The 21,252-nt window shown below is 53.5% G+C and overlaps 9 protein-coding genes across 9 annotated transcripts; 5 read left to right on the top strand and 4 right to left on the bottom strand.

Moving 5' to 3' along the window:
* Nucleotides 1–571: 571 nt before the first annotated feature.
* On the bottom strand, nt 572–1,175 carry BDY24DRAFT_415928 (uncharacterized protein; the record flags this gene model as incomplete). Its single annotated transcript, XM_076643514.1, has 4 exons — nt 572–588; nt 735–854; nt 1,011–1,041; nt 1,119–1,175. The coding sequence occupies 4 exons, from the start codon at nt 1,173–1,175 to the stop codon at nt 572–574; spliced, it is 225 nt and encodes a 74-aa protein (XP_076495713.1).
* A 1,076-nt stretch (nt 1,176–2,251) lies between these two features.
* Nucleotides 2,252–4,947, top strand: BDY24DRAFT_442097 (cytochrome and DOMON domain-containing protein; the record flags this gene model as incomplete). The annotated part of the gene is made up of 14 exons (XM_076644658.1): nt 2,252–2,338; nt 2,441–2,483; nt 2,626–2,689; nt 2,802–2,830; nt 3,005–3,015; nt 3,121–3,318; nt 3,422–3,551; nt 3,633–3,742; nt 3,831–3,845; nt 3,919–4,032; nt 4,110–4,220; nt 4,290–4,419; nt 4,486–4,559; nt 4,651–4,947. 14 exons carry the CDS (start codon nt 2,252–2,254, stop codon nt 4,789–4,791), a joined length of 1,257 nt encoding a protein of 418 aa, XP_076495712.1. The 3' UTR covers nt 4,792–4,947.
* A 269-nt stretch (nt 4,948–5,216) lies between these two features.
* On the top strand, nt 5,217–8,689 carry BDY24DRAFT_391804 (SGNH/GDSL hydrolase family protein). The gene is made up of 13 exons (XM_076640846.1): nt 5,217–5,664; nt 6,007–6,022; nt 6,176–6,275; nt 6,362–6,476; nt 6,555–6,578; nt 6,663–6,716; nt 6,784–6,946; nt 7,055–7,471; nt 7,579–7,760; nt 7,853–7,922; nt 8,073–8,189; nt 8,308–8,414; nt 8,510–8,689. Exons 1-13 carry the CDS (start codon nt 5,309–5,311, stop codon nt 8,514–8,516), a joined length of 1,728 nt encoding a protein of 575 aa, XP_076495711.1. The 5' UTR covers nt 5,217–5,308; the 3' UTR covers nt 8,517–8,689.
* Nucleotides 8,690–8,780: 91 nt separating this feature from the next.
* Nucleotides 8,781–10,366, bottom strand: BDY24DRAFT_370714 (uncharacterized protein; the record flags this gene model as incomplete). The annotated part of the gene is made up of 7 exons (XM_076638120.1): nt 8,781–8,861; nt 8,942–9,054; nt 9,140–9,353; nt 9,447–9,481; nt 9,597–9,791; nt 9,903–9,987; nt 10,133–10,366. 7 exons carry the CDS (start codon nt 10,364–10,366, stop codon nt 8,781–8,783), a joined length of 957 nt encoding a protein of 318 aa, XP_076495710.1.
* Nucleotides 10,367–10,579: 213 nt separating this feature from the next.
* Nucleotides 10,580–11,443, top strand: BDY24DRAFT_83850 (uncharacterized protein). The gene is made up of 2 exons (XM_076645180.1): nt 10,580–10,833; nt 10,902–11,443. Exons 1-2 carry the CDS (start codon nt 10,705–10,707, stop codon nt 11,361–11,363), a joined length of 591 nt encoding a protein of 196 aa, XP_076495709.1. The 5' UTR covers nt 10,580–10,704; the 3' UTR covers nt 11,364–11,443.
* Nucleotides 11,444–12,777, top strand: BDY24DRAFT_83851 (uncharacterized protein). Its single transcript, XM_076645181.1, has 5 exons — nt 11,444–11,535; nt 11,623–11,745; nt 11,824–11,907; nt 11,999–12,136; nt 12,210–12,777. Exons 1-5 carry the CDS (start codon nt 11,524–11,526, stop codon nt 12,669–12,671), a joined length of 819 nt encoding a protein of 272 aa, XP_076495708.1. The 5' UTR covers nt 11,444–11,523; the 3' UTR covers nt 12,672–12,777.
* Nucleotides 12,778–13,484, top strand: BDY24DRAFT_83862 (uncharacterized protein). Its single transcript, XM_076645182.1, has one exon. The coding sequence runs from the start codon at nt 12,884–12,886 to the stop codon at nt 13,400–13,402; it is 519 nt and encodes a 172-aa protein (XP_076495707.1). The 5' UTR covers nt 12,778–12,883; the 3' UTR covers nt 13,403–13,484.
* Nucleotides 13,485–14,537: 1,053 nt separating this feature from the next.
* Nucleotides 14,538–16,387, bottom strand: BDY24DRAFT_391791 (AP-1 complex subunit sigma). Its single transcript, XM_076640845.1, has 6 exons — nt 16,102–16,387; nt 15,892–16,017; nt 15,455–15,621; nt 15,234–15,308; nt 15,061–15,098; nt 14,538–14,966 (listed from the first exon to the last, which is right to left on the bottom strand). Exons 1-6 carry the CDS (start codon nt 16,136–16,138, stop codon nt 14,936–14,938), a joined length of 474 nt encoding a protein of 157 aa, XP_076495706.1. The 5' UTR covers nt 16,139–16,387; the 3' UTR covers nt 14,538–14,935.
* Nucleotides 16,388–16,919: 532 nt separating this feature from the next.
* BDY24DRAFT_415922 (nucleobase cation symporter-1 family protein) lies at nt 16,920–20,190 on the bottom strand (the record flags this gene model as incomplete). The annotated part of the gene is made up of 18 exons (XM_076643513.1): nt 16,920–17,134; nt 17,209–17,346; nt 17,416–17,525; nt 17,596–17,628; nt 17,702–17,718; nt 17,801–17,857; nt 17,942–18,013; nt 18,084–18,198; nt 18,289–18,319; nt 18,399–18,476; nt 18,550–18,585; nt 18,647–18,662; nt 18,743–19,008; nt 19,088–19,117; nt 19,252–19,346; nt 19,438–19,672; nt 19,799–19,880; nt 20,122–20,190. The coding sequence occupies 18 exons, from the start codon at nt 20,188–20,190 to the stop codon at nt 16,920–16,922; spliced, it is 1,695 nt and encodes a 564-aa protein (XP_076495705.1).
* Between the last annotated feature and the right edge of the window lie 1,062 nt (nt 20,191–21,252).

Genomic DNA, 21,252 nt, shown 5'->3' with positions numbered 1-21,252 from the left:
GAGTGGTGACCTGACTAGGGACCGAAGAATAGTGGGCGAAACGGGTGTGTGTTTTGGGTGAGAGTTGGAGGGAAGGAGAGAAGGGAGGCTCAAACGAGTCACCTCGACGACAGATTTGGTTGCTAGGCTCCCTCGACGTGAAGGCCTTTCTCGAGTCATTCTCTCGGGGCAGAGTGAGGTCACTGACGTTCTGATAGGGATCTCCTTGCTTCTGACTATCTATTGACATTTCGCTTTTCTCAAGAATAATACTGCTCGACCTTGAAGCGTTCGAAGAAGTGAGAAGACGCGGATCGATTCCGACCTCCCCCGCGAGAAGAGAACGTCTCGATGAGCTCTTCCTCCGTCCCTTGAGATGTGCTGTACCAGAAGATATGAGCGAGGAGTACATCGAGCCTCGACAACCCAGAGAGATGCCAAAGTCGAGCGAACGAGGCTCGAGGGAGCCCGTCATCCTCCCTTCCTCTTCCTTCAGCCCTCTCCTCTCTTGATTCCCCTCCCTTCAACCCTGAGTATCAAGAAAGCACATGTACATCGCCCACACTATATCCCTCACACTCCTAGATCGCATTTAGTAGTTGGCTCCCACTGTGAAAGCGACGCAAAGACGAGGAAAGGAAGGGAAGGAAGGAAAGAAAGGTCAGCTCTCGTTCCGGTCCTTCCTCCTTTCCTCCTTCGTTCTCTCCTCATCCAACAGCAACCCCAAGATATATGAAGAAAGAGCGTGTACTCACAAGAGAAGATCTTGAACTTTCCATCCATGTACTTCTTCTCGGGCATGCCGTACTTTCGTCGGGTCATGTTGACCTTCTCCTCCTCAGCGGCAGCTCCGATGTAGGACGAGACGACGAACACTGCAGATCACGAGGGAAACGAGATAAGGGAGAAGTGGGAGAGTCAGCTTGGAGGTTTGATCCCATGGATGTGGCGAGCAGGTAGAGGGCGATGGGGGGAAGAGGAAGGTCGAAGGACGGAAGGGAGGAAGGGGAAGGAGAGAGAGGAGGACGAACGAAGTCCGAAACCGAGGGTAGCGAGACGAAGCTGGTAGGATTCGAAGGCAGAAAGGTCAGCTTATGTATGCGTAGGTCCTCGTAGAGAACAAGAGACGAGAAACTCACCGTCTTCATGGAGTGAGGAGCGACGGGCTCGATGAGAACTGGCTGTCCGTAAGGCATGTTAAGGAGAGAGAGCTGCTCGTTTGGGAAAGCACACAATGACAAGGAGGAAAGGATCAGTCTACGGGATTGCTCTGGACGGTGCTGAGAGGGTAGATAGAGAGGCTCACAAAGGTGAAGTTGAGGGAAGGAAGGGAGGTGATGGGTTGAGGCGAAGGTCAACGAATCAGGAAATCGACGAAGACGAGTTCGAGAGCTTGGACTCTTTTTTCTTGAGGTTGCTTCCCAACTACGACAGTCGGGAATTTTGTTCGAATTAGCTGATGAGAGGATTCAGAGCTCTCCGTGAATGCACTTTCGAAGCTCTTCGCAGCCTCCCTCCACTCTACAAGAACGGACGAAGGAGAGAGGAGGAGCAGGCGAGCTCCGAGCTCAGTTTTCAGGTGAGCTCTCAGTGTTCCTTTGGCCTTCTTGTGCTCTAGATTTGGGAGCGGACGATGGAGGTACCTGGGAGAGCTGTTTTCTGTTCTCAACGGGCCGAGGGAAGAGGCAAACCGATGGTCTGGGGAGGTGAGGGAGGGAAGAAACCTCGTTGAGCTCGTTCATTCCGCCCTTCTCCCCTGCTCCACCGAGCTTTCTACTCCTTCCGATGCTCCAGAGTACATATAATCACTCTTTCTGACCTTCTGGTCTTAATTTAATAGCTGCTTCGCTTTCAGACCTGCTCGAAAGTGTCTCCCAGACGACGTCGTCCGTCCTTCTCTCAACCTTTCCTCGGCTGCCCCTCTCCTTCGGCCTCGCTTTCCCTCCAAGATCTACGAACAGAAGTCCCAGAGGCTCATTGGGGACGTCTTTTGCTTCATGGGGGAAAGGAAAACGCCTGCAGGGCCGACGGCGCGTCGCTTCAGCCCATTTTTTACTCCCTTTCCCAGCTCGACTGCTCTTTCCTCCCAGAAACCAAAGCAAACCCCGCTGGGTCAGTCACTACTTTCTCGCACCCCAGATTTATCGACGCCGAAGGAAAGATACACACGGTCACCGTTTCAATCAGCTCCCTTCCCTCATCTAGACCTCCCTCCCTCCCCTTTCGTTTCCCTCAACCCGCCATCCTCTCCCTCAAGAACTCTCCCAACTCGATGCATCCTCTACACTTCCTCAGCCTCCTCCTGGCATTCATCTCGCTATCGGCAGCTCAAAGCACAGGCGACTCGTTCTGCTCATCCGTTCGTCGTCTCTCTCCCTCTTCTTCGAGCTCAACTTTCTCATCTTCGACACAGCCCGTCTCTGATCTCTCTCCATCTCCTCTACCTTCAATCTTTTCACAGCTGGTGTGCGTCTCAGCCGTCAAGACCTCTTCCAAAGTCACTTGTGCGTTCGCTTGCCCGTCATCTTCCCAACGAAACGAATGGAGGAGGGGAGGAGATGGTGCGGGGAGGGAGGGAGAGGAGGAGGGCAACGAGCGGAATCGAGCTGATTTGGTTGGCTCCCTTCTTGCTTTCTTTGTGAACAGACACGCTCAGTCGTCCTTCAGCGAGTCAAGATTCTGATCCTGGGTTTGGATGGATCGCTATAGGGTGAGTTTTTGGGAGGGAGGAGGAGAGACGTGGGAAACCAAAGGAGGCGGAGTAAAGCTCGAGCTCGAGGCTGATGTTTCGTTGCTCTTTGATCTGGTTTTGGTTGGGAAAGATTTGGGTCTGCGATGGCTAATTCACCTAGTGAGCAGACCTGGGTTCTCTAGGGCTGGAGCAGGAGAAGGAGAAGGGGAGAGAACGTCGATCGACGGGCACTTCGACGCGCCGACGAGACGACTTCCGCTTCCCTCTTCTCTTCTCCTTGGGCCTGCCTTCGAGATCTGAGTCTGACTGACTCCCTTGACTCTCACTTTTCAGTGGTCATTGCTGTACGTCCCTCTTCTCGTCCTTTCCTCATCCCTCGAGAAGCCAAGAGCTGACGACCTCCCTCGCGTCCCTCTCCCTTCTCTCCCTCCCTCCGTCCGACGATCCAGTGGCCCAACTCCGACAATTCCATCACCCTCTCCCAACGGTCTGCCTCTTCTCGCACCCAACCTACAGTTACCTCGTCACCTTCTTCGGTGGCAACTCTCGAAACCGCTCAGTCTCTCGTCGACTCTTCGAACTCGACAATCAGCTTCTCTTTCGACGACACCTCCGCTGCAGCTGCCGTTTCGCTTATCTGGGCTTACGTTAGTCACTAGTCTTCTTGGCTCGGCTCAACTCGGTTACCGCGATATGAACGAACAAAGGCTGACCTTCCTGTCTCCGACGACGTCCTTTCGTTTCATGCAGAGCGCGACCAACCCGTCCTCGTCCTCCGCTTCAGCGAATTTGATGCAGCATAGAGACGCTGGAACTTTCTCTCTCGATCTCAGTAAAGCTCTTGATGGGGCTACTCCGACGTCGACGGGAACAGCTACTGGTGAGCGAAGAGATCCGAGAAGCGACGCGTCTTTTCAATGGGACAACGAGCTGACTTGTATCGAGACATCCCTCTTTGTAGCCACTTCGGGACCTCAGTCGACTCAGCCCTCCAGCTCGGAGCCGTACACAGAGCTCCAGAGGGTGCTGATTGCTCATGCGGCCTTTGGCGGCCTCGGGACGATGATCTTTGTGAGTTCGATTTCGCAGCGTTCGACCGTCACCTTCCTCTGCGACTGAAGCAGCTTGATTACCATCTCGTTTTTTTTTGGCGCAATAGATCCCTCTCGGAGTAGTGAGTCGAGCCTGAAGTTTCTCGGTCAGCGACGAGAGCACTGATCCACCTTCTCTCTCTCTCCTCGAATCAGGTCATCGCTCGACTTCTTCGTACTTTTTGGCCTCGATGGATCGTCGCCCACTGGGTGGTTCACGTAGTTCTCTCTCTTCCCTTCATCATCATCGCCTTCGCTCTCGGAATCCGCGTTCGACCCTTCCTGCTCTCTCTCTTTCTTTCTCGTCACGTCGAAGCTGACTCTCTCTCCCCTTCTCTTTCTTCCAGGCTACGAACCTCACCTACGGACCCGAAGCCTCGCATTTCTTCTCGGACCATCGTAGAATGGGACTCGTTCTCTTCCTTCTGCTCTTCCTCCAGGTCATCTTCGGATCAGTCGTTCGTCCTCCCCTCGGTTCGTTCCTCCGTCGCGTCACCTCACCTTCCTCGTCTTCCTTCTTCCTACAGATCCACTGGACCCCAGCATCTCATCGATCTAAAGGAGTCTTCAAAGGAAAATCGATTCAGAATCTGCTCCACCCTCTTCTTGGGGTTGCCATCTTAGCCGTCGGATGGGCAACGTGCTGGCTTGGATTCGGTGAGCTCGTTTTGCTTCTGCTTCTCAAAGATATGTTCGCTGATTCTCCCTTCCTCCTCTTTGTAGACGAATGGGAGCTCTTCTCGGGACTGGGACCTGTGTCGAGAGGTGTTCGGATCGGTTGGGTAGTCTTGCTCGGAGTGAGTTGAAGTTTTCTCTTCTCCTTCCTTCGATCCTCGACCGTTATCTCCGATACTCAGCATTTCCTTCTCCCGTCTTTTTTTCACGCAGATCTTCGCTCTCGTCTACCTCGGAGGGTTAGCTCTCCTGCCTCGTCAGTTTGCTCTCAAACCCGATCGTCAGCTTCGACATCAGGACTCGAAGGAGCAATACAGTCTCCGAGAACGACCTTCTCCTCCCGCCACCTCCTAGCTCGGCTAGATCTCGTACGCTCGCACTTCAACTGTAGCCCAACAACTCCTCCTTCTTTCGCTCGGACCGTCCTTCTCATTTGCTTTTCTTCTCTCAGGCGCGTTCTCGCTTTTCTTCCTACTCTGTATCTTACCCACAGACTTTACAATCCTATAGCAGGTTTCTATAATAGTATGCTTCGGTGCTCTCTCGTTCTTGGCTTTTTCTCAGCGCAGGAAAAGAAAGACGGTGAGTCGACGCGTCGAGCGCCGGATGAGGAAGTCGAAAGAGACTCGGTCTTCTGTCAAAAATGCTGAGAGGTCAGGACGTCAGGTGAGCGGACTTCCTACATATGGATAGAGCGAAGAAGAGGGAGAGGCCCAGGCCTATAAATCGCGGAATGAAGGAATTCCAAATATCGAAACCAAGCTGACTTTGCCGTTCGACCTCAACATCTCCCCTTCAACTCCTTCCTTCCCTCACCCTCCCTCCCCTTCGCTTCTTCCTTTCCTCCCCACCCCCTTACTCTTCAAGACGCATGCGGTGGAAACGAGGTGGACCTCTTCCAACCATCCTAGCCGTCGTAGCTGCCTTCCTCATCGGACTCTCGTCGAATCGAGTTTACGACCAAACTTCAAAGCTCACAGAATGTCCTTCTTCTTCGTCGAACGATTCCCCGTCGAGCTGGTTAGGAATCACTCGACCTAGAGGTTGGGGAGGGAGTGGGTCTATGGGGATGTACAAGGATGACGATTCTTCGAGCGAGATGGAGGACGTAGGGAGTGGTGGGAGGAGGAGTCGTTTCGGAGGGAAGGGAGGAGAGGTCGAGGTTGCGAAGGGAGAGCGCGAGATGGCGAGGGATGCGAAGATGGAGGAGATTCTGGAGTTGTTTGGGTGAGTCAGTCTTCTTCTCAGGCTCGAGTTGTTGAGACTGCTGGGAGGATGCAGCCTGGGGGAGGAAGAGGAGGGCAAGAATGGGAGGAAGAGGAGACAGGTCGAGCCAGCAGGAAGAAGGTTTAAACTGCCCGAGATCGCCTTCTCTTGATGCAAGGCATCGCGGACCTTCACGTTTGTCGGTTCGGCGTGTCATCCAATCTGTAGAACGGGATGGGATGGGGAAGGGAGCTTGAGAAAGGACTTTTTTTCCACCAGAACGGGAACGACGCGAAGGAGTCGAGCCACGTCGAGCTGACCTCGAATTCTCCTTTTTCTTTTTCGCTTGGGCTAAACAAACAGTCAAGCATTCTTTGATGTGAGTCTCGCCCTCATCGTCCTCATCATGCAGACCCACGTTCAACCTCCCACAGAGCTGAGCGAGGGTGGGACACACGAGAGAACGATTTCCATGCCTCGCTCGCAGAAGTCAGCTCGCTAACTCTTTTCTCATCCCTCTCGTCTCTTACAGAAATCTGTCTCCTACTCTGGAACGAATCATCGTCTTCGTCGGATACTGCGTCGAGCCCTGGCGGGAGAGTCCATCTCCATCGCGGTCCTCGGAGGATCCAGTGCGTTTTCCTTGCCTTTTTTTTTCTTTTCTTTTGACTCTGTCTTGATCGAGCTGATCAGTTTTCCCATCGCTTTACCGCCTCAGTTACCGGGGGTCATAATATGCCGGAGGGAGCGTCGAAAGAAGGGACCTTTCACGCTCAGTTCTTCTCGTGGTTCGAGCAAACTTTCCCTGACGCAATCCATTCTTTCCATCCAGTGTGAGTTTTCGGTCGGGAGCAGTCACCTCTTCTCACAGCTTTCTCTGACCATTGGCATACTGTACAATTGGATATCAGTGGACTTGGAGCTTTCGGATCAGCGTGAGTGCCTTTAATGTTCGTCAGATCGGATTGGACGCGTCGAGCTCACCGGAAGTCTGACCTTTTCTGCCTCCTTCCTCTCAGCTATTTCGCCAACTGTTTCCTCGAGCATGTTCCTGCTGAGCTCGATCTCGTTATGTGAGCAATCATCCGACGCTCTATCGTCTGCCTTGCCACTGACGCGTCCAATCGTTTCGATTTCCAGCCTTGATCTAGCTGTAAACGACGTACGCGACGACGACTTCCATCGCTCGTTCGACCATCTCCTTCGAGCTCTCCTCACCCTACCTTCAGCTCCGGCTGTCGTGACTATGGAGTTCTTCGCCATCCCCGGTTGGATCCCGATGACCACCGCTGGAAGCAATCAGGTGAGGATCTTCGTCTCCGTTTGGGCTTCCCTTTCTTCGCCCGTGCTTCTCAAGCTCACTCTCCTTGTATTCTATTCCCTCCATCTCCTCCTACTCTTCCTTCTCCAGCTGGACTCCTCCCGCTACCTCGACATCCCCTCCCTCTCCCTCCGAAACCCTCTCCTCCCCGAACTCCTCCTACACCCTCAACGGATTCCAGACTTCTACGGCCGTCTCCCCTTCCCAGACGGTGTGGTCGACCCTCGCCACCCCTCCCTCCGTGGCCACTTTGCAGCCGCCAATATCCTCGCCTATCATTTCTGGCAGCAGATCCTCTACGTCGAAGCTCACAACTCTGAGAGGGACGTTGCTCTCGAGAAGCTTGCAGTGTCGAGAATTGGGATGGTGGACGAGGAGAAGGAAGGAGTTTATGTTCCGAGGGAGGCTCGCACGAAGGAACAGCATGAGATCTGGAACACGGATAGAAGCTTCAGGAAGGAGACGAATTGGGGATCGAGGAACGAGGATTTGGAAGTTGTTCCGAGGGTGAGTCGACGCGTTCGCTCTCTCAGCGCCCTTCCTTTGCCTCCAGAACTCCGAGATCTCCTCTCTTCTCAGCTGACGCTGAATCTTCTCCTCTTGCTGCCTCACAGATGGCTCTGTTGGACGCCTATCATCCGTCGAAATTCGTTCCCCCATCGGTTCCTCAGTGCATGTCTCTCAGCGGCACTCGGAAGAAACTCACCATCCTCTCGACTACCAAGGGAAACCGCGTCGATGAGAAGGGAGTGACTCATTTCGGAGAGGGAGATGGATGGTACGAGTGGCAGTCTTCGTGAGTTCTTCGTCTTTGCTCATCTCGACGCGTCAATTCCCCGTTGCTTAAACTGATCTTCCGCCATCCCCTTTCGTCGTTTTCAACTACAGGCCTGATAAGAAGTACATAATTTCCAAATCTCCGAAGGCTGAAGTCACTTTCGCCATCACCGTTGGACTTGTGAGTCTCTCGAGCTCAGTCTTCCCCTCCCTCCCTCCTTGTTCTTTTGGAGGACTTCCCCTTGACTCCGTATCTTCACTCGTAACACTGAGAACATCCGACGCTGACTATCTCCCCACCTGTGTCTCTCTCTTTTCGCTCGACTGACAGGGAGACGTCAAGCTGTGGTATCTTCGATCGACGGATTTCGGACTCGGAATCGTTCGATGCTGGATAGACGACGACGAGTCTCATTGGACTCGACTTGATGGGAACTGGGATGCTCAGGTAAGCTCGAGATCGGAGCGAGATCGTCTCTACCAATTCGCTTTCTTCTTTCGTCCCTCCTCTTCCGTGTTGACTCCGAGTCCGTGGACGCCTTTCTCTCTTCCTTTCCAAAATCCAGATGAGCATCGGCGTGATAGGAACAATTCAACAAGGGATATCTCCCGGAGATCATCTGCTCCACTGTATTCTGGAGGGATCCGAGTTCAGAATCAGCAGTTTGATCACGTTCGTCGCAGTTTTCCTTTTCCTCCCTCTTATCCATTCCATCTCCGTCTCGCTCCTGACCTCAGTCTCGTTCTACCTCTTCTTGATCACTTCAGCGGATAGTCCCACCGACTCTTCGAGAGTGGCACGGACTCGCGGCGCCCTTTTCTCTCTCCGGAGGAAGGTCGACCTCACGCGTCGTTCTCTTTCTCGTCTCTCTCTCACCGATCACACAAGTAGTAGATCCACGCTGTGATACGGCTTCGTGACCCTTATTTATACCCTTCTCTCTGTCATCGAACCTTCGGAAGGAGAGCAACGCATTGAGATCCGTTAACTAAAGTAAGAAACGAGAGACTGGTCAAAGAGACGCGTTTTTGATCCGAACTAGTTAACCCAACCCTTCGCCCTCATGGTAGCAACACCGGCGGCAGCGAAGAGAGAGTGAATTCGAGCGGTGGGGTGAAGCTGATCAAAAGGCGAGCCAGAGAGAGTGAAGTCAGCGGCAGAAAAGAGACGTTGACGCGTCGAGAAAAAAGAAGGCTCACCGAATCCCAGAACTGCCTCTCACCAGCGTCATCGCACACGTCGGTTCCAATCACACAAGGGATCCCCTTCGTCGACTCGTTCAATCCAAACTGCTCGTACGAGGTGAGAAGGACTGATCGCCGTGAGCAGAAACAAAAAGTACGACCGGTCAGCCACCTCGTTCGTTCCGTTCTCTTCATCAATGCGTTTAAACTGACTGTTTGCAAGAGCGTAGATATCAACCACAGCGACGTAAGGGTTGGCTCCGATGGCTCCCCAAGGAGGGAAGTTCTTGAACATCTCGTTTCTGAACGAAATGGCCCAAGCAGAAAGGAAAGGAGCCGCGGTAGGAGCCGAGAGCGCGTAGGGCGTGTTGACTCCCAAGTCGAGGGAGTTGTAGAGAAGGATGTGCTGAGCCCCGGCTTTGATCACCTGCACGGACGGAAGAGGACACCGAGAAGGGGATGGTCAGTTGCGAAACGAGAGAGGAAGAGGGAGGCAGGAAAGGGGCGGAAACGGACGAACCTTTTTGACTGAGTAGGTAATGTCGGTAACGGCATCTAAAAGGGGAAGAAAGAGAAGGACTATCAGCTCTTGTGTTCTGAGAGAGTGACGAAGAGACTCGGCTCTCGACGAGGACGCGTCGAGACTCGGAGGAGAGACAAGCCGACTCACCAGCTCCAGTGGTAGCAGGGTTAGCGTTGATGTTGTTCTGACCGACGAGAATGATGTGGAGCGTCTTCGCTAGCTTGGATTTGGCTCCGTCTGAAGAGGAGAGGTAGGAATCGACCTGCTCGATGCTGGACGGAACGGGGACGCCTTCGAGTTGACCTGGAGCTCGAGTGTTGTTCGAGGTGGCTCCTCCGATGGCTTTGATATACGCCGATTTGATAGAACAGTTCGAAAAGAGCGAGGTGTCAGAAGCGGAAAAGGAAACGAGAGCAAAAACCGACGAGAAAGCAAACGACGCGTCTAACTCACCAAGTCCAAGCAAAGGCAACGAAAGCCTCTCGCTCAGCAGCACTGGGTAGACCGGTCCGTTTGAAAACATGTGGTGGTAGTAGTTCTGTCGTACCAAAAGATCAAAGGAACGGATCAGCAAACTCGTACTCGCTAACCCCTCTTCTCTCCCCATCTCGTCTCTTCCTCCCCCGACGTCTCTTCCCCAACCCAGCCCATCTCTCTCGTCTCTCGTTTTTTCATCCACTCACCTCAGGCGGCGCAAGTCCTCCAGTGAAGTTCCAACCCCTCCCAGAATCTGTACTGCTGTCCCCAAACGTGACGATCCGGTCGAGCGAGTCGATGGTGAAGATGGCAGGACCTGTGCCGAAGGAGAACTCGCAGACTTGAGGATGGACGATGGAGTCGATGATTTCGCTGATGGGACTGGCGAGAGCTGATTTTGAGGCGGAGAGCAGAGCGAGGAGAAGGAGGGGGGAGAGCATCGGAGGGAACGTGGGCGAGATGGTCGTGAGGTGGTGGTTGGGGAACAAAGAGAGGGTTCCGAACCTGTTTCGAAGACACCGTGGGGAGCTCAGGAGCTCGCTTGTTTCATCGAGGAGATCGCATGGTGGGGAGGCGACGCGTCGCCTCCTCTCCTTTCTTCGAGTTGAGCTTCAGCGCTCAGCTTTGAAAGTTGAAAGCAGAAGAGCTCGACCCTCCCCTTCTTCCTCCTTGACGTCCAGCATCAAAAATCGGCTCTTTTTCTGAAGCAGCCTTTCCCAGTCCATCTTATCGGTTTACTGTCCACTTTGATCTTCTCTCCAAGACTCATCTCCCAACAATGCTCGAGGAAGAAGCGTCAACATCCATCGAAGAGCTCGAAGTCGACCTTCCTCCTCCTCCTCCTCCTTCCTCCTCTCTCCCTTCTTCGCCAGCGGCTACGCTTCCTTCTCCAAATGCTGAGATCGAAGTCAGCACATACACCTCCATGCACTTCTTCCAGAATGAACGCTGACTTTCTTTCCTTGTCCTCTACAGACCCAACCACTCTCGTCTGCTCCACCTCTCGACTCCCTCGCCTCCTCCTCCCATCTCCTCGGCCTTCCTCTCCTTCCCGAACCACTGCTAGGAGAGCAGCTACATGCGACCGAATCCAGCTCTTTGGAGAGTGGAGAAGCTGAAGAAGGATCAGCTATCGAGGTTTCCACTCGAGGGGAGCAGCAGAACCAGGTTCATCACGCCTCTTCGACTCCCTCCTCTCCCTTGAAGTTCAAAGCTCATCACCCCTTTCCTCTCCCTTCTCCCTCTCTTCGTCTCCTCTCGGCAGTCCAAAGCGCCGTCGAACTCATCATCCTTATCTCAGCCTCTCAACGAATCCCTCCTCGCGCAAGAACCAGACCATCAACTTGTCGTCAACCACGCTTCCGACTCGACCTTCGTCGCATCAGCTGTCGCTCCTCTCGAGGAAGAGCACACCAACGAGAGTGGAAACGAGCCTGACGACGCTGGCTTGGAGGAATGTGGGGAACAGTCTCGTGGGGTCGAGGTTGGTTCAGATGGTGGGAAGGTGGAGGAGGACGAGGAGGGAGGGAAAGGTGGAGGAGTCGATGCTGCTGTCGAGTCGCCGCTGCTACTGGAGGATGCGGAGGAGCATATAGATATGAAGACTGTGGTGAGCATTCTCTTTCTTTCCTTTCTCCTGGGATACCACCCAGATCGCTCGAGTCGAGCTGACCGGGTTTCGTTTCGCTTCCTTCAGTCCTTCTCGCAACTCCATCGAGACTCGTCCTCTCGAGACCCGTCTCCTCTCGAGTCTCCCAAGACGAGTAGGCCGCTTCGTGATCTAGGATCGAGGTCTTCGAATGGATCAGCACCCAACGACGTCAGTTTTCGTCTCTTTTTCGAGTTCGAGCTCGATTCTGACTTTGACCCGTCCCTCTTGTTCATCCTCGTCGAACAGTCGCGACCTCTTCCCTCGAGCTTCAGCAGCAGTCCATCAAACCCTAGGGCATCTTCGGCTCCTCCTGATCTTCCCTCGAAGAAGGTGAGTGAATCTCGCCTCCTCTTGCGTCCCCGTTCCCTTTCTTCTTTCGTCGACCTGACGATCCTGCTCCGGATTGCTCTTGCTCTCGCAGGGTTCCTTCGCCGTCTCTCTCATGCCTCAATCTTCATCGTTACCGACACTCTTTCTCGAGCCGAAACGAGTTGCTTCCAGCGTCGAGGAATCAATCGAGGACGCGTCGCCGATCTGGAGCGTCGTCGGCGAGGAGCAGGTTCGTTTACTCGATCCGAAGTGGAAGCGTGCCCCTGAAACACCACTAACGAGGCTCCCCTTTTCTTGCACAGGCATCCCAGGAAGTCGAGGAAGATCAATCGATGTCGGAACTGCCTTCGGTCGAGAACGAAGACGCATACATCGACGCGTCGGCTTCTCAAGGAGTCGCCCTCGAGCTCGAACCCTTCGATATGGCCGACAACGATCCTCAGGAGAGACAAGGTGGGGAGGATGAAGAGGTAGATCAGATGCAGAAGGAGGAAGAGGAAGGGGAAGGGGAAGGGGAAGAGGAGGAGGACGAGCCGGAAGTTGACGAGGTCGAGCAATTTGCGAGCCTCTCTTCTTCCTCTTCTCTCGATCTTTTGTCCCCGTCGCTCACATCTCGCTTGCCTTCCTTTCAATCAGGCCGGATCTTCTATCACTCGAGCCAACTTCGCCGTCAACGACCGGATCCTCTCTTCTTCCTCCCCTGGTCCATCTTCCTCGTCGAGCAAGAGAAAGGATCCTCCTTCTCCCTCGCCGGTAAGCCTTAACCACCAGCTAGCTCCTTTTTTTCTGCTAATCCCCCTCTACTTGAGAGCCCGCTCCTACTCCTCACCGGAAGAAGAACGCGTCGCACTAACCCTTCTTCGGTCGTCGTCGAACCTCGAACCCAACGGAACAGGCCTCGTCGTCATCTCGTCCGACTGCTCTCGCTCCTCTTCTTTCTGTCGCCAAACGACCGAAACAGCCTTTCCGATCTCCCATGATCCTCTCTTCTCCTGGACGACCTTCTCCTTCTGTTCTCGCATCGACCTCGACCTCCTCCTCGTCGGCCAACAATAATCTCCTTCGACAACTCTCCGCTTCTTCTCCGCCTCCTTCCCCTCCAGCACCTCGTCAATTTCCTCCAGCACCCAAACCGAAACGACCTAAATCAACCTTCAAAGCTCTCACCGTCTCGCTTCCACCACCTCCTCCGCCTCCCGCTCCAGCATCGAAGAAACCGGAGACGAGCACGTCCAAAGCAGCTCAACCGCCGCCGCCGAAGAGGAAGAAGGCTCCCGTCGTTCCATTCCAGTCGCCATTGGGTGGTGGTGGTGGTGGTAGTGGAGGAGCGAGAGGAGGAGGGTTCAGTCAAGCAAAGGAGATCGCAGAGACGGAGAGGAAGGTTCAGATGCTCAAGCAGGCGTTGAGGTTCGTGGGGACGGCTGAAGGGAGGAGGAAGGAGGAGAGGGAGAGGGATCTTGTGGGGAAGTGGAAGGATGCTGGGAGGGAGATGTGAGTACCGTTTCGGTTGGTTTTGGAGGGGGCGTTGGGAGCGAGAAGGAGGACAACCTCGAGTCGTCGAACGAAGACCTGACGCTGATCGACCTCGTTTCCGTTCTGCGTGCTTGGTATTACATCAGATCTCAACTTCTCTGGGACGAAACACCTTCTGCTCAAGATCCCTCCAAGGACCCCTCGTCTTCCTCCTCCTCCAACCCGTCGGCCTTCTCGTTCAACGACCAACCCTTCGGTTTCTCCTCCTCTTCCAACCACACCCAATCAAGCCCTTTCCTCTCCTCCTCCCAATCCTTTGAAACCTCCTTCGGCTTCTCCTCTACCACCCCCTCCCATCACTTTTCCCACTCCGACGACTCAACCCAACTCGCTCTTGACGCCCTCGAACCGGACTCGGACTCGTCCCTCCCCTCGCCCAAGACCGTCTCTCGACAGATCGATCAGACCCTCGCGAAACGAGCGAACGGAGGGAGGGTGGGGTTGGGGGTGAGAGCTTATCTGGAGGAGAGGAGGGGTGCGGGAGGTGGGTCGAGGTCGATTGATGAGGACGAAGAGGAGGAGGAGGAGGATGGGGGAGTCGATGAGGCTGAGGAGAATGGGAGTAGAAAGAGGAAGAGGCAGAGTTGGAGCGTTGGAGAGATGCTGAGGAGGAGGTTTGGGGTGGATCCGATTTTGTGTGAGTCCTGAGGCGTCGTCTCTGCCCCTCGTTCGTCTCCCACGTTCGAGACAGCTCGTGCTGACTGTCCCTTATTTCATTCCGGGGGCTTCGATGGGGTGCAGTTGGGTAAGGCGCTCAGTTCTGGCTCGTGTTTCAGGGAGGAGAAGGAGGGTCGAGAACGCGTCCAACTGACTTTGTTTTCGTTTTGTTTCTTGTGCGTTCGACGTAGGTGGGACGATGAGTGCGAGGATTGGCTTTGAAAATCTTTCATTCCTTATTCTATGAGCTTTTACGCATGTCTCCTTCTTTCACGCTGCTTCATCGGTGTTGGGGGGGAAAGACGCGTCCGTCTCCGTCGAAGATCGCCCCTTTCGCTCCATTCGCCTCCTTTCCTCCTCCCTCTCGACTCGTAACGGCCAAACCTCCATTTACTCACAATATACTACTCTACCATCTTTTCACACCAAACCTCCGCCCTCTCCCTAACCGTCTCTCCCTTCGGTCCTTCGACTCCAGGTCCAGCTCCCCAGACCCCTCCCGAGAAACCCAACCCGACAAAGATTGTTCCTCCCTCCGACGCCTCGACCACGAGAGCGGAGCCGAAGGGGAGGTCTTGAACTCAGCGATTTGGATCTCGCTTCTCCTTCACGTCGCTCTCTGCCTCGACGTCGAGAGCTTCCTCCAGCCAGAAGCCTACGAGCGCTTCGGACAGCCCTGTTAGAAGTGGGAAGATCATTATAAAGTCGTACGTCAAACTATGATACCAAAGAAGGAGGGACTGAGCCAGCGCAACCTGGTGAGGAGGAGGATGAAAGAAAAAAGAAAAAAAGATGGGAACGACGCGACGAAACCGAGTCGTCGCGATCCTGTATGGATCTAGAAGCCAATCTTGGCTAGTGTGTCGTCCCTGGAGAAGTGAGAGGGGTCGGGGAAGAAGTCAGATGGAAGGTCCAGGTAGCATAATGAAGGAGGTGAAGGACAGAAGGAGGAGACGAGCTCACGTTTGCTCTGCTGCTTCCAGAGCATCAGCTTCGGAGACCTGAAGAAACGAAGAGGGTGAAAAGAAGGTTTGACGCATAAGCCCATCTGAAAGATTCGGGTAAAGGAAGGTTGGACGAAGAGACCAAGGGAATGGCGAAAGGAGGAGGAGAAGGAAGGGAGAGATTGAACGCACCACTCTCATGACGCTCTTCTTCGAACTCTCCTGTAGCTCTCCAGCTATGATAAGCTCGTCGAGAATCCCGTAAGCCTGAAAGAAAGGGAGACAGCACAGAGAATCAGTCCTGGGAGTGAAGAGTCGACGCGTCGGGAAGGGCAAGCTTCTCGAGCTCCTCCACATTCTAAGCACGTTCTGAGCTTATTCTCGTCTCTTCAGAAAAACAAGCCTGTACTTACGGATGCCGAATTGAAGATTAAGTCGAGCTCTGCTACGTTCACGAAGTACCGATCCAGAACCTCGACGTAGCGATGGATAATCTCGAGGGTGATGAGTTCGTTGTCGTTGTTTGCGATTCCAGCGACGAAAAACAGGGATGCATAGCGACGGTAGACCACCTTGTCGCCTGGAAGGAGCAAAGAGGTTGTTAGTCAGTGTGGGAGGCATGAACCGAAACGAAGAAGGGAAGGGAAGGAGGAGAGAGTGTCGAGCTCAACCCTGTCCTCCTTCCATCTGCTGCCTTTGCCCCTTCCTCCTCCTCCTTCCTCCTTAAGATTTAGACACTCCTAGGAGGCTCCGAGTTCCCTTGTTCTCCACTGAAAGAGCAACGCTCTCAGGGAACCTTGCCATCTCCCCAACGAGCATCGAGGAGATGATGAAACGAAAGCCAGCTCACCTCGGTACTCCAAGAAGTTACACATCTTTGTGCGTCTCGCCAGTACGAGATTCGTGACTTCCTTGACGATCTTGTTCTTTTCCTTTGTCGACAGCGTTTGGTACCACTTGGCGAGACGGACTTTCCCTACAAAAGACGGAGAGGCGCAAGGTCAGCTTGCGAGCTCGAAGGGGAAGGAGAGAGGGAGACGTAGCGAGGAAGACGACGAACCTTGACGGGAGATGAGAAGTACATAGCCGATAGCCATAGTTGATATAGAGGAGCTTGAGATAGGAAAGAGTCGATGGGAGAGAGGATGGAGGGAAGGATGAAGGGAGGTCGATGAGCTTGAGGAAGGTGTTGGGCTGTCGGAAGCGAGGGCGAGAGCTCTGAGGGGGGTTCTACGAGAGGGTTTGCAGGACGTTGAAAGTGAAAGTGTGTAGAGGGTCTCTGTGTAGACCTGTAAGGGTGGACTGGAGAGTGGCTGAGGTCTACTGAAGCTGTAGGAGGGGAGGAAGTGGAAGTTGGGAGAGATCAAGTAGAGCTCGACCCTTCCTCCTCCCCTGCGTTCCCCTCCAACCGACTGCATTCCTCCGATTCCTCAACTATTAATCAAGCTGATCTGTGATTCCGTACAGTTCGGATCTATGAGCTGATATCTTTTTCGTTCTAGACTTCTCTCAGTCCTTGAAGCCCTGCTTTTTGACTCCCAGCCCACCTTGGCCTTCTTCCTCTCTCTCCTCGATTCGGCTGCTACCGAAGGTCCAAACTCGCCCAAAAATCTATCGGCGTTGAGGTGTTCCCCCAATGTTTCAGATACACGGAGGAGGAGAAGTAGAGTTGAGATCTCATGAGAGTCAACGAGACCCCGACGCGTCGGAGTTTCCTTTCTCCTTCTCTGCGGACCCGAAAGACGCGAGAAAAACATTCAGTGGAGCAACGAAAAGCAAGGCAGCAAACAGGAAACGACTATAAGCAAAGAGTATAACGAGGGAAGAAGGATCTAAGTACAAGGCAAGTCTACCGATGAAAACGAAACCACGAAACGATCACCTCAACTCCTTCACCATCTCCAAAGGCTCAGCGACACCACCAGAGACTTTCTGATCTTCTTCTCCCTCGTCCTTCACAGCCTTCTCGGCATCGGAGGGGTCGTCCAGGTCTCCGAATGTCCCAAACACGTCCGTCTCGTCGACGAGTCCGACGCCGGGAGGGGGGAAGATCTTGTTGATGGCGATCCAGAGAGTCGAGGCGATGGCGAAACCTGAGAGAGGGATAAACCTCGGTCAGCGGGGATATGAAGGGTCAGGAGAGAGAAGGAAGGAATCGCAGACGAACCCAACGGCCAGGCCAAGTACGAGCAATGAATCCATCCCTCGGAGACGCTGATTTTGCCTTTGCTCAGAATCGACATCCAGCCGGGAAGAGAAGGAAAGACCGAGATAGCCCAAACGAGGGGAGCTTTGAGGTTGATGCCTGCGCAGAGCAAGAGTGGAACGAAGAGTCAGACAGATGTGTCGAAGAGAGTGGAACGAAGCGACGAACCGTGCCAGAACCAATAGTTGGAAGAGAAATCGGCGATGTAGAGGTGAGAAAGTTGAATCTTCTGGTGTCGAAGGAAGAAGTAGTCGGCGATCATAATTCCAGCGAGGGGACTGAAGAGAGAAAACGAGACAGAAAGAGTCAGTTCGAGTGCTTCGCTTGACGCTCTAACAAACGACGAACCCGAGGAAGATGGAGTAGCCAGAAAGAACAGAGCTATAGAACAGAGAATCGTTCGGTCAGACAAAAGACGGGGAAGGTTGGGAGGGGAGGGGACAGAAAAACGAACATGAAGGTGTTGGCCGTCTGGAAAGCAAAGAAAGAAAAGGGAGAGAGGGAGTCAGCGAAGGTCGTCGATGGGCAGAGCAGATCATCGGACACAGCTCACGTTGATAAGCTGCCAGGGGTTAATAGCGAATCCGACGATGGCGACGATGAAGGGACCCTGCGAGAAGAAAAGGGAAGAAAAGCGACGCGGTCAGCAAGAGCGTCGTCTCTTCTTCGAACAATCGGAAAGAAGATAACTCACCCTTGTTGTGTTCACATACTTTGGGATCAAACTAGCGAGATCGATTCCCCCGACAACGGCACAGCCAGCGATCTGAACAGAAAAGGGACAGAGATCAGTCGCCGTTTCTCTTCGTGTCAAGTTGGAGAGAAGAAGGACGTACGTTCACGCAGAACTGACTCGTGAAGAAGGTCAAAGCGAGGAAGAATATAGCAGCTCGAGATCCAGAAGAGTTGCCCTCCTTTTCTTGGATGACCTCCATGAGCTTGTAGGGTCGCCTGTGAGGGAGGAACAAGGAGGAGGAAAGGAAGGACGCGTTCCGGTCAGCCTCGAAGACGAAAGGTGACGTGCGATAAGAAAAAACGGACCAAAGAAGTCCTTCGTCGGGGTAGAATCCAGCTGGGAAAGAAGAAGAAATCGAGCGAAGGTCAGAACGAGGCGATGAGTCGGACGAGAGGAGAAGAACGACGCGTCCCACCTGCGCAGCTCGTAATTATCAACCCGATGAACGATGAAAGGATCAGGCACAGAGGGATGATGAAGATCTGACCCATGACTTCGCAAGTCGGAGAAGGAAGAGAGAAGTCAGCAACGGAGGGAAACAGGAGATGGCGAAAAGGAGAACGAACTTTGATCTCCAGGTCTGCGAGCGTATCTCGAGAAGTCTGAGGCAAGATATGGGAGTTCAGGCTGGTAAAGATCAACGCTCGAGTGAAGAAGACTCACCACTCTGGTACATGATCTGTAAAGCCGAAAGAAGAGGTCGAGTCAACTCATGAACGCGATTCGAAGAACGAATAAAAGAAGCAAACGCAGACTCACAGCTCCAGCCCACCCTCCGACGGTAGTAGTAACTGCACGAACCATGTACCAACCCAGCTTACTACCCTTAAGAGGGACAACACCTGTGGTCTCCTGAGTCGAGTAAAGCAGCGGTCCTCCTCCTCCTTGCTTCGCCAAAGCCCAGATCAAAAGCGCGAGGACGCCGACGGTGACTGAGACGGAGGAGATGAGAGCTGGGATTCGGTATCGCTCGGGACGAATGGCAAGGAGAGGCAGAGAGACGACCCAGAAGATGACGAAGGCGACTGAGCGAAGCAGAGAGAGAGAAATAAGCGAAGCGTGAGTGAGTAAGACGAAAGAGAGAGGGAGCTGGATTGAACGGACTGAAGTCGTTGGTCTCCATGCTGGCGGAGGCTGGGAGCAAACGTGTTTTAAAAAACGATAGTCAGATTGAGCTGGACGATGCTGCGTGGGACCGGAGAGGAAGAGGAGCGGGATGCGACGAGACGCGACGCGTCGAAGGGGAAAACGAATCGAATCGAACTCACCAGGGAAACGGTTCTTCATTGTGTAAAACTGAGGCCAGATGGCGCCAATCATGTTTTTGGTGACCTGTCCTCCCCACCAAGACTGGACTCCGTACCTAAAGAAAGGACCGAAGGAGAAGAGGGTCAGCTTCGTCGTGAGCTCGAAGCGACTCAGCGAGGAGACGAAGGAAGGAGACTCGAACTTACCAGCAGAAGCTCAAGATGAGCCTGTTCGCTACTACGAACCAAGAGCCTCGTACTCCCCATCCAGCTCGGTTTCCGACGGCGAAGGGGATGTGCCAGGTGCCTCCTTGACATCCGTTGGCGACGAGGGCGAAGCAGATGATGAACGAGCCAATAACGTCTGCGAGTACGGCTTGCCACACATTGAGCCCCAGAGAGAGGATAGAAGAAGATCCAGTAAGTCCTCCGATGTTGATACCTGTTTCGGGAGAAAGGGAAAAGAGAGCGAAAGTGCAACAAGGAGGATCAGCTTGAGAAAGGGTTGAGACGTTTCCAAAGAAGAGCAGCCCCAGAAGTCAGAGAAGTAGAATTTGGGAGGACATACTGGTGGCAAGCCAAAAGAAGTTGAACGTCGTCTGAGTCCAAGTTCTTCTATGTGGTGGAAGAGGGACGATGTCGTCGTTGATCTGTCGAAGTCGAAAGCGAAGGGGATGGTGAGCTTCGATCTTTTCCTCCAGAGACAGGTAGCTTCTCTCCCAGAATCCAGGACCTCTCTCGCTCTTCGTTACAAAGTGGGTTAGATTTATAGAGCCCTCGAATGTGCTAGAACGAGTATGCGAGAGGGTATGGCATGAAGGCGAGTCGAAGGAGAGAAGGACGAGAAAGAAGGGAGGGAAGGAAGGAAGGGAAAGTCGAAGCTCAACTCACGTAGGGGTTTGAAGATCCAGGTACCTCGACCAGCCTCTTCGTCCTTTGAAGCAGGTTTCCAATCGACATCTTGAAGCTTCAGATGGGTGGTGGTTGATGGAGAACTGCTCTAGAAAGGCAGTTTCCTTTTCTAGTGAGGACGGAGGAAGGAAAGCGTTGGGGGAGAGAAAGAGAGAGCTCAGCGGGGAGAGAACAGATCTCCGGTTTTGTTGACTCATCGCGCAGTTTTTTACCCGAGTTACGGGGTCGATCTACAGGCTAGGCTCGTTTTGAAGCGGGCCGCTGGGGAAGGAAGGGCGAGAGAGTAGAGAGCCGTTTTTGGCTGAGACTCGAGTCATCAAAGAAAAACGGGGCTCAGAGTTGTTTGGTTGCTCCGTTCTCCGTGCAGATTTTCTTGAGACGCCGACCGAGATCTTCCGATGGTTTATCAGTAGCCTGGCTATCCGAGGCTGAGAGACTGGAGCAGTTTGTAGCAGTTTGAAGCGGTTCGAGCGACGCGTCGCGAGCGAAGCCTTTTTTTTTCTCTTTTCGTCGCTGTTTACTCTCATGACATAACTTTGCATTCCGAGCACTGCAAAGATTCCCTCGACCTGCTCTTCGCTAAGCAGACCTACTCCCCTTCTGCTTCCGTCGTTTTGACAGCTACAAATTCACGTCGCTCACGTCTCTTGACCACGATGTCCCCATCTCTCTGCTCCCCCAATACATCTGAAAAAGGAACAGGATACATCCCCATCGAAAATGACAGGAAATTGAGGAGGGAGGTCCGAAAGACTTTTCGGAGGGAGAAAGCGAAAGAAACCAACGTGCGACGATGAGCTTGATCTCCTCGTTGAGACGAAATGAATCTGGAGAGAGCTATGCAAGAGAGCAAAACAACAATGCTGATGTATCACTCTATCAGAGCGAACAAAAGATGGTAGAACTCATGAGGTCGGAAAGGGAGGAGAGGGCAGCGGTTGATCGGCGACGCGTCGAGACACTGCAAAAATACCTGGAGTTTCAACGGGCACATCTTTTTAAGCAAAAGTAGGTTGCAGAAGTGTTGATTTCTAGAATATTTTGCCTAAGTTACAGAAGGCGAAACTCCAGGAAGCAGGAGGAACGAAGAGGACGACGTAGCTCGTCGGG

Source organism: Mrakia frigida, assembly GCF_051309035.1.
Source record: "Mrakia frigida strain ATCC 22029 unplaced genomic scaffold BDY24scaffold_19, whole genome shotgun sequence".
NCBI lineage: Eukaryota > Fungi > Basidiomycota > Tremellomycetes > Cystofilobasidiales > Mrakiaceae > Mrakia > Mrakia frigida.
This window is presented reverse-complemented; position numbering and strand designations above follow the sequence as displayed.